Consider the following 15,590-nt stretch of genomic DNA (forward strand, 5'->3'; position numbering starts at 1 on the left):
GAACATGCATGAAATATTTGCCACTGGACCAACAATCAATCAATTGATCAATCCAACAATGAGAAAGCAAAAAATATGCAATTATTAAGAGCAACACAATCTAGAAGGCATATACAAAATAGCCAATACAACTGTAGGACAACTTTAAAACTAATTAGAGATGGTATGATTGACAATGAGACAATACTCTTCAAGAGACCAAAGGACATGGAAGTCAACAAATACAGGTCACAGTAAGACATTTAACAATGAGCATGATGCGCAAAACCTATATGTAGATATAGGAAGATGTGGTGTGAGTGCCAATGAGACAACTCTCCATTCAAATAACAATTTAAAAAAGTAAACCATTATAGGTCAATGTACGGCTTCAACACTGAGCCTTTGCTCACACCGAACAACAAGCATAGTTGGTTGGTTATAAATGGCCACAAAATAACAAGTGTAAAACAATTCAAATGAGAAAACTGACGTCCTGATTTATGTAAAAAATAAACAACCAAAAAATATGTACAGCAATAAACGACAACCACTAAAATTACAGGCACCTCATTTACCTGAATGAGTAAATTTTTTTAAAAATCCAGTGGATTATAAAATGATTGAATTGTGAATCAACAATGGATATAGACTGTTGCCAAGACACCCTATCATCATACAAACACAAATTAATTGTACATACAAATATCTTTAGCAACAACTTCTGTATGGATCAGTGGTGATAAACACGAAAGAGACAACAACCCAACGACACAAGTAACTAAAAGACATAATCATGATAATAGGATAACATTTAGTCTTCGATAACAGACACTTATCTATGCCTAAACTGAAAGGGCAAATCATTTAAAAAAGTTGAAACAAATTTTATTTTTTTATTTGTAACATTAGAAAAAAAAAAATAACACAAAATATAAAATATCTGTATATGTAATAGTAATAAGTGATGCAGTACAAATACAGACAATCAAAATTTCATCTTTAATATTTAAGAAAAGTAGAAATATTTTTCTGTATAGCGGACTGGTTTGAATCCTATTCCACTAAATATCTAAATCTTGATTGATCCTATAAAATCACCACTACTGGTAGTACTTTTCACTAGTAAAAGTTTAAATATAATCAAAAGCTACAAAATTGCAAAAATTCATTCACGTTTGAATATTTAATTCATATTAACACAGTGCCAAACTGGATCACACCTCACCTTAGTTTCATATTAGTTCCTCTTTGGAGAAATCTACTGAAAATCATTTGAATCCAAAAAAGAAAAAAGATAAAACTGGTTTATCGCTATTTATGAAATTTTCCTTTGATCTTTCTGACTGATAATTTCCTTTCTCAGCACAGTAGAGTGATAGGAAGAATTATCGCTAGAAACTAAGGGCACACACACTGTTGTCAATGAAATTAACAACATCGTCAAAAGGTAAAATAGCGATAAACAGATTATCATTGGTCATCTCAACTTGACTGCTTTTCTCACATTCGCTGACCAGCTCAAGCAAGAAAATCAATCTTGTTAGTATAAATAACCAACAATAATCTATAAATATCAGCTAACGAGAGGAAGATAAATACTTCTTTATTATCTTAATAAGAGGACGATAAAATATTGTATCACTCTTTAAAAGAAATATAGACTATCAAATCACTTATTTAAAAGGAAGATAAAAAACTATTTTAAATCACCAAACAAAAGGGAGATAAAAACCTGTTATCTCTAAATAAAGAGGATAATAAACAATAAATAGTAATATAAAATATACATACTGGTAATACCAGTTAAAGCGATTGTACAGCAATAACAAAACAAAAATAAATACAACAAAGGTAAATAAATAAACAAACAAAATTCGTAAATCACAATAAAAAAACATTGCACTGACAAAACATTAAATAAAACTGAGATTCTCTGTAAATATGATGAAATATGCAAAATATTATGAACTGTATATTTAAACTTTTCATATAAATAAACATCTTAATAATAAGGTGGAGTAAAAAATCATTTGCATTTACAACTAGTTATTATTTATAATCACATTTAAAAAAGAAGACTATGATGATCAAATTTATTCATTGGACAAATATTCTTCTGCAAGAACAATTCCTCCCCCTAAATTTTCTTCTGTCAATTATAAATACAGATGTTTTACATATACCCCAGATTGTAATGCCACTTAAAATAGAACTAAAATTTTTAACAAGTAACAGGACAGGACAGAAAATTGCTTTTGTGTTTAATTATCTATAATGGATAGTTAGTTACTGGCCTTGCTTTATAATTGATGAAAATAACTCAATCTCATAAGTAAATAAACTGATTAAAATGACTAGAATGTTTAATAGATGAGTGAATGTGCAGTAGATTTTATATACAACTACACAAGTCAAGAAATAGCATTACACATCCTTAAATGCTTACTTGCACTCTTATGTATTTTTAATCCAATAGGATTTGTGGAAATTTTATTCCAATAGTATTCACAACGATAAATACAATTCTTACATTTTCTTAAACACATTTTTAGATTTTAGACAAAAAAAAGTTACACATTTTCTAAAACACATTTTTAGGTTTTAGACAATAAGGAGATACTTCACCATATTTTGTTACAACCACATGAAATTTTAAGTATACAATACCCAGGAAAACATGCTCTGTACTAAGCACAACATTAACAGCACCAAATAACATAAATAAATAACATCTGTTGTGCCTAGCATTAGATGACTGTAACAAACAAACAAACTTTATACAGGCGCGGATCCAGAGGGGGGGTTCGAACCCCCCTTTTGTTTGGACGATCAATGCATTTAATGGGGACATGTAATTGGAACCCCCCCCCTTTGTCCTGGGTTAGGAACCCCCCCCTTTTTAAAATGGCTGGATCCGCCCCTGTTATATCATATAATACAAAAGTAAAGGACTGCATGACCCTTTATGGGTAATAAAAATTTCCTATTTTGTCTACTGTGATCTGCTTTTTAAAATAGATTTCCTCCCTTAAAACTGATCAAGTAAAAATTTATCTTGTTAGTAACAAACATATACCATCATACAGTCACACATTTTAACAGCCATGTAAAATAACATAGAAACAATATATTGGTTTTCAATATATATACATTGTATATAATCTTTAAATGTGTAAAAAAGGTTAAAGTTGATATGTGCGAAAGCTATGAATTTAAGCATATTATTATACCTTGTCCCCTTTTCTTCCTTTGATATTTGTTTGTGATGGCCAATTACACTTTTTATGGGTAAATCAGCTGACAATTTAATATTACCGGTAAGGGGTGGACATGGGAACTGTAATTCTCATTCCTGTCCTTAATCCTCCCACTTTCTTCCTCATTTACTTACTTCAAATTCTGTATGACATCCTTAAATCAATTTCTCAAAAACACATACTTCAACCACCCCTGTCCATTCCCCTTGTAACCATGAATTATTACTTTGAAAATTTGTTTTTTATTTTTATAATGGATTGATTGTTTGTTGGTGTTTTAACGCCACTTTTAGACAATTTCATCGAGGTCAGTTTTTAATGGTGGAGGAAGCCAGAGTGCTCAGAGTAAAGCACTGACCTTAGATAGGTAAACTGACAATCCTAGTCAATTAAGACTGGAGTCGAGTGCATCCGCACGGGTGGGATTCGACCTCACAACCTCAGTGTTGACTCAACTTGACTAGCTAGTTATTACAGGTGTGGAACTATTTAGACCACTTGGCCACTAAGGCCCTTTTTTATTATGGAAGACTCAACAAAAAGAGTAATTTTTAAATCTTCAAATAAAGAAAGAAAGTAGTATGAATCATAAATTTTTCCATTTTCATTTTTCCGAAATGTTCTTCAACAACGATATATATATATATAACCTTGACATAGAAACTGGCGATTAAGGCCATTATAAAAACATGACACCAATAAAAGATTTCTAATATAACATGATTGATTGATTGTTGCTAGCTTAATGTCCAGTATACAGTATAACAAAAGAGAAACATTGTACACAAAAATGTCATATCAAATACAGCTTATAAAAGTATCACAATTGTTCATATAAAGTCAATTATGATATAAACACAAGTAGCCTAGTGAATAAGTTATCTGTAATAGGCAAAAAGTTCTAGTTTGGACACATCATTGATGCCTCTTACTCCGCTCTTATTGAGACAAAGAAGAATTGTTGGTTCAGGTCCTTTTTTATTTGTTATTTCTATAAACACAGAGACATCCACAGGCAAGAAAGCTCAGGAATTCTTGTTTAAGTTTTTCACAACCATCTTAAAAAGGCTCTTAGTTTTAAGATTTAATGCACTTATTTTCAATCTTATAGCTGTCTCTCTGCAGCGGTTTAGGAATTTTACTTGACAGACATTTATTGATGTTACACCAGGGTAATTGTCTCTTATGCCATACATGATTAAGTGAATACTTGGTTTATGAGCACAGACAATTCCAATCTTGAGTCCAGTGCAGCACTCCAAAAGTGGAGATAGTGATTCAATACAAAATACCATTCACACAACTGTGCCTTTAAGCCCTGCAGAGTTTGGAGTTCTAAGTTCAGGTGCAGACTTTTTGCTGACCAGCGGTTTTTTGTAACTGAACTCCTCATGATTGTTATAGAGTTCTGGTACTGAGCCTTTTTGTTTTCTGTAAACAGCCTGATCCTTGGCACTACCAAGATGAAAATGTGGCACAGAGTTGGTGGTGGGTGAATATGTCTCATCTTCACTGTCACCCACAAATACCACTGGAATCGGCTGAAAATATATCAACTATATGATAGATTCATTCTAAATATAATATTTCACAGTGGATTTAATTATCTTCATGGGTAACAAGTTTGTAGCTAAAAGAAAAAAAAACCATATTGATGGATGATGGATATTTGACTTCATCTTCATTGTTTTACATACAAGTTTTTAGGCATTTAGTACTTTATAAATTTAGGGTTCACCTGATTGATGAAATCTACTTAAAATGGTATCCCATGAATAATACTGAATCCACTGTATGTTATAAAATACAAATCTATAATAATGTTTTAACTGCAAGTATTCTTAGATGTGTACTTTTTTGTTGTAGGGATGTGTGAATATCCTATCATGTCTTGTCTGTCTTTTTGTAACTTGTATTTCTGCTTTGTATAGATCTGACGAGTTTTTCAGCTGAAATCTCCTTATATGTTTTACCCCGCCACATTCTGTATGTGTCTGACCTAAGTCAGGAGCCTTTAATTCAGTGGTTGATGTTTGTTGCTGTATATCATATTTGTTTTTTTTTTATCACAGTTTTTGACATAAATTGAGATGTTAGTTCTTGTTTTACATATGTCATTTCTGGGTCTTTTAAAATAGCTGACTATGCGGTATGAGTTTTGCTTATTGTGGAAGGCTGTAAGGTGACCTACAATTGTTAACTTCTATGTCCTTTGGTCTCTGTTGGAGAGATGTCGCATTGGCACAGTTATCTGCCCCTGATTAGACACCTACCTTACAGTTTCCATTAGAGGAATCTGCTACCAGTGTATCTCCATCTGTTCTACTATCACTGCTTATTACAGGACTAGCAGCCTCTATATCATAGTTATCTACCCCTGATTAGACACCTACCTTACAGTTTCCATGAGATAAATCTGCTCCTGGTGTATCTCCGTCTGTTCTACTATCAGTGCTTATTACAGGACTAGCAGCCTCTATATCATAGTTATCTACCCCCTGATTAGACACCTACCTTACAGTTTCCATGAGATGAATCTGCTCCTGGTGTATCTCCGTCTGTTCTACTATCAGTGCTTATTAGAGGACTAGCAGCCTCTATATCATAGTTATCTACCCCTGATAAGACACCTACCTTACAGTTTCCATGAGATGAATCTGCTCCTGGCGTATCTCCATCTGTTCTACTATCAGTGCTGATTACAGGACTAGCAGCCTCTATATCATAGTTATCTACCCCTGATAAGACACCTACCTTACAGTTTCCATGAGATGAATCTGCTCCTGGCGTATCTCCGTCTGTTCTACTATCAGTGCTGATTACAGGACTAGCAGCCTCTATATCATAGTTATCTGCCCCTGATAAGACACCTACCTTACAGTTTCCATGAGATGAATCTGCTCCTGGCGTATCTCCGTCTGTTCTACTATCAGTGCTGATTACAGGACTAGTAGTCTCTATATCACAGTTATCTGCCCCTGTCGGTTCTTCTCTTGGTTGTGACTGCATTTTTTTCCTCTCGTCAATTAAAGGTGAAGGTTGAGGTGAAAGGGAACTCGGTTTAATGAGGTATCTAAAAATAATAATGATGATTTAATTTCCATGCTATACACAAAACCATAATTCATCCTTTTCATTGTTTTGTTAGACTCAGTTTTCACATTTGACAAGAAAGGTAATGTTAGACTGTGATGAAAGGAGTAGGCACGATAAGACCCCTTTTTGGTCCCAAAATATAGCATTTCAAAAGTTTGTTAAAAATGTAAATTTTTTAGCTATTTATTTGAAAGAAGAATACTTTTCTTACATAAATATGCACGGTTTTTGACATTACACTGCACATTCATCAGGTACTAGCATCAGTAATTCATGTAAAGATACTGAAATCTTAGTCTTTTTAGCGAAACCTTTTTAAGACCAGATTAAATAATTTACTTACATTATATCGTCCTCCTTCAGACGTAGATCATAACTTGGGTTTATAATCACATAAGATATGGTGTTTCTTTTATCACTTGCTGCATCTGAAAAAAATCATTTTGTATACATGAATGGTCTACTAGACAAATACCAACTGTTTTTATGTTCCTTATACAAAGGAGATAACTTGTTCAAATGGATCTCTTATAAACATTGTTTAAATAGCTTGCAAGAAATGTTGTATCAAATTAACTTTACTGTGTAAGATATGCTTTCTGCTAATTGACTGTGAAAACAGTTAACTACTCACCATAATCATTTAGAGGTTGTTTAAGACTTTGCATTCTACATCGCACCATCTGACAAATCTCATGCCTCTCAGGGGTCATGTGAGATCGGCTCCCTTCCTCGTCACTGTCTAGTCCAATCAAACTGAGGGACACCTACAAGAAAATTACATGTTTAATTGGCAAAATGAACCCCTTAGGCATTTTTTAATTGACTTCTATAAAATCCATCTTTTAAATATTTTTGTATCTTAACAATCTTTTCATTCATTTGTTTAAAAAAATATATCATCAATTCACAATAAAGGGAGTAAAAGAAGATAATATGCTATTTCAAGCATTTTATAATAATAGTTTTTTAAAAATAAAAGAAAAATTTGAAACTAATTCAATCATATTTAAATAATATATTCACCAATTATCTTAAAATGTCTGTATTTTTTTGAAAATTTAATTTATTTTAACTGAAACACTCATGCAGTTCCTTCATACATTTGCCCTGATAGTATACATGCAGTATATATATTCTTTTCTACCCTAAACACAATAATGCATCTTTCATAACAAGACTATCTATCTATATTACACACAAACCAAAACCACTGCAATGACATGACATTGTACAATATGTTTTTAATCTTGTCAGCATTCATCATGTATATTTTGAAAAAAAGATTTTCTTGCAGATTCTTTTAAACTCTAATAACAAAAATATAAATTTATAAATTACATAAAAATTTAGACATAGATTGGTTTATTGTTAAAAGTTTATCATGTATTTTTATAAGGGTCTTTAACCTAAAGCAAAATCAAGAAAGCCAAACATATAAATAAACTCATCATAGATACCCGGACTAAATTTTGTATATACGCCAGACACGCGTTTCGTCTACAAAAGACTCATCAGTGACGCTCGAATCCAAAAAAGTTAAAAAGCCAAACAAAGTACAAAAACACACATCAAATAGTCACAGTTGTTAGTGGAACTTGTTGAATAGCAAATGACTGAGTACTCAGGTCGTCTTGCTTCTATTACCAAATGACTGAGTACTCAGGTCGTCTTGCTTCTATTACCAAATGACTGAGTACTCAGGTTGCTTGCTTCTATTATATTTTCTTTCATAGGTTGTTTTCTCATTGGAGGAAGAAAAAAATAGGGTGGTTGATGTTTAAAAGACAATTTACCAAACACACAAGCAGTTGATTCAGGTGGAGACATAGAGTGCATAATCCCCTCTTTTGATCATATAAAATTAATGTTTGGCACTAATCATTTTAAATTTATTAATATTACATGTAATAACAAAAGATTCAACCGCCTTTCCTCAAACCATGGATTCAACCTCTGGATATACTTGAAATAAGCAGACAGTATCAGGGAGAGAATTAAACTTAACTTTTAATATTACTTATTTGGCAAAGAAAAAACAAACAGTATAAAATAAATAGACGGTGCTTATATGAAGATTTTATGGATCATTCATATAAACAAAAGTGACAGTTTATAAATGATTACACCTATATATACATATATAATATACAGAGCAGCCAATCTGTGAAAGGTAAAATACACCTCAAGCTGTGAAAAATAAAGCAAAAGTAATATAGCCTGTGTCCAGTAATATGCAGACATACACAAAATTAGGTATATATATATCATATATATCAAATTTCTAAAAAAAATAAACATTCTTCCAACAACTTGATTAGTGTTTCTAAATCTGCATTCACTCTAATGGGTTATATAATGAATGGTTAGGGCTAATATATTTTATCATAGTGAGTTGGCAATAACATTTAAAAGTTAGTCCCAAATAATTAAATTAAATGAAACGAATGTGTGCTAAGCTGAATCTTATAATTACAAGTGTAAGCAAAATGTTTTGGAAAATATATGTTAATAAGACAACAATGAGAAAAAAACCCAAAAAACTTAAAAACATAGAAGAAAGATTTTTTTAGTAAAAAATCAAAACTCTATTTGCTTCTAAAGGCAGCCTAAAGATAAAATATAATAGCCCCTATAACTAGATAAAGATAAGAAAGAGTAAAACCATGCTAAGCCTACTTCTGGTTGTGATTTCGATGGTTCTGGTCTTCTTCTTTTCTAAAGAAAACAGGCAATATGTCTTATAGTATAAATCAACATTCTTACAAAACAATCATAACAGAGTATGAATAACCATGGCAATTTATATGATAACAAGAATGTGTCCCACGTACACGGATGCCCCATCCGCACTATCATTTCCTATGTTCAGTGGACCATGAAAATGGGGAAAAATCACTAATTTGGCATTAAAATTAGAAAGATCATATCATAGGGTACATGTGTTCTAGGTTTAAAGTTGATTGGACTTTAACTTCATCAAAAACTACCTCGACCAAAAACTTTAACCTGAAGCGGGACGAACGGACGGACAGACACACAGACCAGAAAACATAATGCTCATAAATGGGGCATAAAAACAATTAATTCAGCATTTAACTTATGTTTTTTTAATAATACCAAATATTACAATTCAAAAACAGCAACACAATGACCAAAGCAAACATCTTTTTTATTTTAAGTGTGATCATTTGATAACTAACATTGGTAGTTATGTTTCAGTTTGGACACTTCAGCAAAAACTTTAGTAAAGGGTGCTGTCAATATCATCATGTACACATTTATGCCCTAAAGTCTGGAAGATAAATATTTCTTGTGACAATCTACAAAGGAGCTATACATTTCTATAAGGAAACTATTGTATAAAATCTTGCATACAGATGATAAGTATGAGAAAAACATTACAACGAAATGAAAAGATAGAAGTGATGATTTTAGGACCTTGATATTAAAATATCCATGCAAGATTTGTAGGAAATATTTTTACTCATGACTTTTTTCACATTAGAAAATTCTAAAATTTCTTTTTTATTGGTTGTCAGGAAGGGAGAATGCATTACCAAAGTTTTAAAATTTCAAAACATGCCTACACATTCATAGAATTATTCTTAAATTCAGGATCGATCCCTATCCATTTTTTTCTTTTTCTCCCTTTCCGTTTCCCTTAATGTGCCTTATACAATAACAAAAAGAAATATGGGTTTAAGCACTAAAATAATCAACTAAAAACATGTTTTGCTACTTACAACTGAGTTTCTAAATGCTAAGTTGAGTGCAGACTGATCTCGCCCTGCAAACGTTGAGCTCTATGTAGGATAAAAACAAAAATAAAAAAGCTGTCAGCATACCACTACAGTAAGGTTAATAATATCAGCAAACCAAATACATGTATAATGCTACATACATCTATACATGGGCTTTATATATGTTGATGCTTATTATTCCTGAGATTACAATTTTAATGGATTTCTTGTTAAACTAAGAATTTAAATGTTTGATGAATTACACATTATCTTTGATAAGATTAGTTAGACTTTGGCAAACCACAAAATCAAGTTTCCCCAAAATTTCTAGTTTGTCTAAATCAAAATATTTAGTATCCATTAAAATAAATGAAACCACAGTACATAGTAAGCATCATCCCATAATATGGCAGATAATATAATTGATAGATACTGAATAGTCAGGAATTAATTGCATGGATTTATCATTGCAAGTCACTGATTACTGGTAGAAATGCAAGATCGAATTTATGCTATTGAATTCTTTTTGTTTAAAGAAAACCACTAATGAAACTATGAATGGGAGTTTAAATAGTTACTAACCGGCTCCTGCTGCTGTCATATTTTTACCATTAATGAAAACCTCACAATAACTTCTGAATTTTCAGTATCTAAATGTAATTATTTCAAGACTTTTTGAATCATGATATAAAAAAAAATTGTATATCTCTTTACGTCAAAACAATTACAGTTATAAATTTACTGTGGATTCATTAATTTTCATGGGTTTACAATTTTCATGCAGTGGCGGATCCAGGGGGGGGGGGTTCCGGGGGTGCGCACCCCCCCCTTTATTTTTACCGATCAATGCATTTGTATCGGGACATATGTTTTGCACCCCTTTGCACCCCCCCTTTGCTCTGGGTTAGCACCCCCCCTTTCGAAAATTCCTGCATCCGCCCCTGTTCATGGATTAAAACTTAGTGGGTATTTTATTTCGTGGTTTTGCCAATCTCTGCACACAAAACCTATGAATTTTTGTCATTCGTTGAACATTCGTATTTGTGGTTCACCTTCACCCATGAAACCAACGAAAATTGGTATCCAACGAACAATAGTAAATCCACAGTAATTATTATGAGTGTTATGAGTGTATTTTATAAAATAGAAAACCTGGGAAAAAAATAATAATAAAAAAAACCCAAGGAAAATGCCCTCAAAAATATTAAAATTTGTCACTCCTTCTATTGAATTAATGTTCTTAGGTGATAATTCACTTTTAAATTAAACATACAGTTAAAAGTTTTAAATAGGTTATAAAAAATAATAATTTAACTTGAATATTCACATTTTTTCCCCTTATCAAACAAGTTTTTTTTATGACAAGCTGTTCATAAAGTTATGAAAAAAAACCCAAGATCTTTTATCTATAGATTAATTTTCATGGGTGAAAGAAAAAAATCTGTGATTATTTAATATCTGTAAAATCATGTTTACTTATAAAGAAACAGCTTTCTATATATCTATTAAAATCACATTTTTTTTTTAGATATATAGGTTCTGGATGAAAGGTAGTATATAGATTCTGAATGAAACTTATGAGTATGTTAACATTTCTACATACTACTTGGTTCTAAATATAGACTGGATTCTCCTTTAAAAATAGACTTACAGGAGTTTTCTCCCCACTACTCTGTAACTGAGTTCTATATATAGCTATAGGTATTTCACAAGTTGTAGAGCAAAACTTTTGGTATAATCTTCCATATGTTCTAATCCATAAATCTTCCTTCTTTATCTTCATCTGAAAATAAACATGCAAATAATTAACTGAATGAACTGAAGTTTAGATATATCATTTTAAATGCAGTCACACCAGTAAAATAATAATACGCTTCAATATATTCTATTTATGTAAAAAGTTAACTCATTGAGGTTATTAAAAAAGGGGGAGGGTGGAGATTTAAATAAAAAATTCGACCCCACCACATATTCAAAGGTATGTGTCAAGTCACAAACCTTATAAGTGCTTGTCTTATGGTATATTTTAATGATAATTTTTGTTATTTGAAGAATTCAGATTTTTGATTGTTTCTGTTAAATTTATAAGTACTTTAATAGACTCCATATGACAAAGAATTAAATATAATGTATAGAAACCTATATGTTAAAGACTGTGGGTCGACCTCTGAATATCTTTTTAGTTTTTGTTGTTGGGTAACTGTCTTATTTACATATATCCCACATTTCCTTCGCAGTTTATTGAAATCCTGATCTGCAGCAATTTATTGAAATTCTTATCGTCAGCTCTTAAATGATTAATATAAGTTTAACCCTTGACCTTATGACAATCATACTTACTACAGATAAATGACCTGATCCAACAGCTTGATCTACACCAAGTAACAATCTTGTGAAGGTTATCACATACAGTTTAACCTTGACCTTATGACAATCATACTTACTACAGATAAATGACCCGATCCAACAGCTTGATCTACACCAAGTAACAATCGGGTGAAGGTTATCACATACGGTTTCACAAAGGCCTGGAAAAATAGCGTAATGTTGATAAATATATATATTTATTCTTTATCTTGAACTAAATAAACAGTTTGAAACCAAAAACTAATTAAAATAACTTCCAAATAAAAACATACATGTATTAACAAATATTAATGATTGGTGTTTACTTATATTCATAAATATTTCATGCATGTTGAGGATGTGCATGAAATATTTGCCACTGGACATAACACAAATACCAATCATAAAATAAGAAAAACTTATCTTCTTAAGTTGTGCAACAAGTATAAAATGAAAGTGAATTGAGGTCTTTACATATGGAATAGCCATAAATGAGTGGCAGATGTCATGGGTTCGATCAAAATCCAGGAAAAACAAGAATGTGTCCTAAGTAAACAGATCTGGACACAGATGCCCCATTCACACTATAGTTTCTATGTTCAGTGGACTGTGAAGTTGGGGTCCAAACTCTAATTTGGCATTAAAATTAGAAATATCATATCAAAGAGAAGATTCATGTTCATCCGACTTAAACTTCATCAAAATCTAACTTGATGGATGGACAGACGAACAGTCAAATGATTAGACACACAGACTGATACACATAATGCACCACAGTGGGGCATAAAAAAAAACAAAAAACCAGGAAAATCATTGGTTGTTGTCTGTCTGCTAAGCAAAAGCAAAGACTGGTTAGCTGCAAGTTAAACTAATGCGTACATGACTTCTAGCAAAAATGTTATCTACTCCATTCACATATTCTGGTATTCATATGAAAGTAATATTTGCCACTGGACATTAAACACAAATCCATGTCTATATTTTAAGACCATGTATTGATAGTATATTATTCAACTGGTTTTACTGTGTCATTCCATACCTGATATAATATTGTATCTAACATACTGGCGCTGAACACATTCCCTGCAGCAAATGGTATTCGGAACATATACGACAGGTTTGATCCTCTGGATTTTTCTTTCTGAAAAGAAGAGCATATTTTATAAACCTACTTTCATTGCATTCATCACCAATTCATTTTATGAAAATTAAAAGTTGGCAAAGTATTAACCCTTGCTGTGCTGGAGCCATAATATGCTCACTACCCAAAATACTGTTTTTTGGCTTCAATGGCTCTAAATACTGTAAGAGGTAAAATGTAAGATATATGTTTTGAAATTGATGCATTTTCCCACAAGCTAAGGCTTTTTTTGGTATCTTTCTTAGGCTGTAGGTGCAGGTTGAAACCTTATACAAACTTTGAAAATTGAAATAGGATAAAACTGGGTTTTTTTTAGGAATTCTGTGACATACTCACTTTTTCTAGTTTGGCAAGAGTAAATGAGTACTGATCGTTGGGTCTAAACTGCATGAACCTCATATTAGAAGACTGGGACAGTTCTGTTATTATATTGGCACTTGGGAACAGTCTAAAAAAAATATACAATAAATGCATTAAAATAATTTCTATGCCTTGATCAATAAAGCATCAAGATAGACTAATATTAATTGATGATATATAATTAAACAGAGAGAAAACAATGTGCTGAACTTTTGCAGTGTGTGAATCATTCAAATCAAAGTGTACTTTGGCCTATCATATCAGTACAATAAATTCCAATTTTGAACATAATAACAAAAGTACAGATTATCCATCAACATACTAGATAGTATTAATACGAAGAAAACAGAAGTTTAAACTTAAAACTTATTTTTCACATCAACATATAAGGCATATATATTAAAAAGACATATAGATGGGCCAACAAACAGTCTTCAAACATGGACAAGTGTCAATGTAAATGCTCTTTTGTTCCGACTTTGGAAAGTTCCAGGCAGAAAGAACTAACTAGCCCGAAAGTTCCAGAGGAACTTATTAACTAGTTACTTTGTTCTTCCTCTGGTTTAAAAATTCCACCGGAACAAAGTGACTAGTTGAAAAGTTCCAACGGAACATATCAACTAGTTAGAAAGTTCCTTTTTGCCAAATTAGTCAAAACCGGAACTAACAAACTAGCCCAAAAGTTCCATCGGAACTTATCAACCAGTCACAAAGTTCCAATTGGAGAATTGATGCAAAGTAAAAGCGCAACATATTATATTTGAACTTTTTAAAGGGGAACCAAAATACTGATTACAAAAGTCAAAAAGAACTTATCAACTAGTCGCAAAGTTCCTCTTTGGCAAATTAGTCAAAACCGGAACTACCAAACAAGCCCAAAAGTTCCTCCTCAAGTACTTTTAAAAATATCAATTTCAGATTAATGTATAACAATAAATTAGAACTTATTCCGTTATGAAGGCAACATTCTGACCGAATTAACTAGTTGTTCTATTCCGCCAGAACTATTCAACTAGCTACACTGTTCCGGGACTTTTCAACTAGCTACTTTTTTCTGGAACTTTTCAACTGCACTCGGAGTAAAACAACTAGTTGGAAAGTTCCATCAAAAACGAAATAACTAGTTGAAAAGTTCCGCCGGAAAAAAGTAACTGACAGATCATAGTGGCTGTTACATCAACACCATATCCTCTGAAACCTTCAAGTCAATACAAGACAAATCATGCACAAGTTAAGAGGAAACTAGCAGAGCTTATGTCTAGTTTACAAAAAACATCTTATAACCAGAAAATTATAAACTACTACAGTAACACTGATAACCTTTGACTTGGGAAAGGTGGACATATGTCTATATATCGTACACTGGTTTTGTGAGAACTATCTCCTTTTTCTTGGTCAGTAGTATATCAAAGTGAAAACTAACCTGAATATTGTCTGAACAGCTACAATAGTATTACAATCTGCTAAGAATTCATCCTCTTTTGAGTTAGATGTCTCCTTATTGACAACGACCACATTATCAGCTAGATTTATACCAGCTTCTAGCAAATCTTCAAGGCTAAAAACAAATACATACATGCATCATAATCAAAATTCTTCTCACAACCCCAATGACACAGTTTTAGCCAAATGAATAACAGCTTCAAGTAAATTTTCCAGGTTAAA

The 15,590-nt window shown here is 31.9% G+C and overlaps 1 protein-coding gene across 8 annotated transcripts in view; it reads right to left on the reverse strand.

The window, feature by feature from the left end:
• Positions 1 to 3,473: 3,473 nt before the first annotated feature.
• Positions 3,474 to 15,590, reverse strand: part of LOC139510077 (potassium channel subfamily T member 2-like) — a 93,501-nt gene continuing 81,384 nt past the window's right edge. For 4 of the 8 annotated variants that reach the window (XM_071296321.1, XM_071296322.1, XM_071296323.1 and 1 more), the window contains 11 exons: positions 15,349 to 15,483; positions 13,902 to 14,013; positions 13,464 to 13,565; positions 12,523 to 12,606; positions 11,730 to 11,861; positions 10,082 to 10,141; positions 9,015 to 9,053; positions 6,970 to 7,102; positions 6,679 to 6,763; positions 6,114 to 6,312; positions 3,474 to 4,780 (listed from right to left, as the gene is read on the reverse strand). In XM_071296321.1, coding sequence (XP_071152422.1) covers positions 4,535 to 4,780; positions 6,114 to 6,312; positions 6,679 to 6,763; positions 6,970 to 7,102; positions 9,015 to 9,053; positions 10,082 to 10,141; positions 11,730 to 11,861; positions 12,523 to 12,606; positions 13,464 to 13,565; positions 13,902 to 14,013; positions 15,349 to 15,483 — 1,327 coding nt within the window. In that variant the 3' untranslated portion in view covers positions 3,474 to 4,534. Of the gene's footprint in view, positions 4,781 to 5,993; positions 6,313 to 6,678; positions 6,764 to 6,969; positions 7,103 to 9,014; positions 9,054 to 10,081; positions 10,142 to 11,729; positions 11,862 to 12,522; positions 12,607 to 13,463; positions 13,566 to 13,901; positions 14,014 to 15,348; positions 15,484 to 15,590 lie in introns of all 8 variants that reach the window. The other 4 variants (XM_071296317.1, XM_071296319.1, XM_071296316.1 and 1 more) reach the window with 2 other exon arrangements.

The sequence above is a fragment of the Mytilus edulis genome, chromosome 2 (assembly GCF_963676685.1).
Source record: "Mytilus edulis chromosome 2, xbMytEdul2.2, whole genome shotgun sequence".
Lineage (NCBI taxonomy): Eukaryota > Metazoa > Mollusca > Bivalvia > Mytilida > Mytilidae > Mytilus > Mytilus edulis.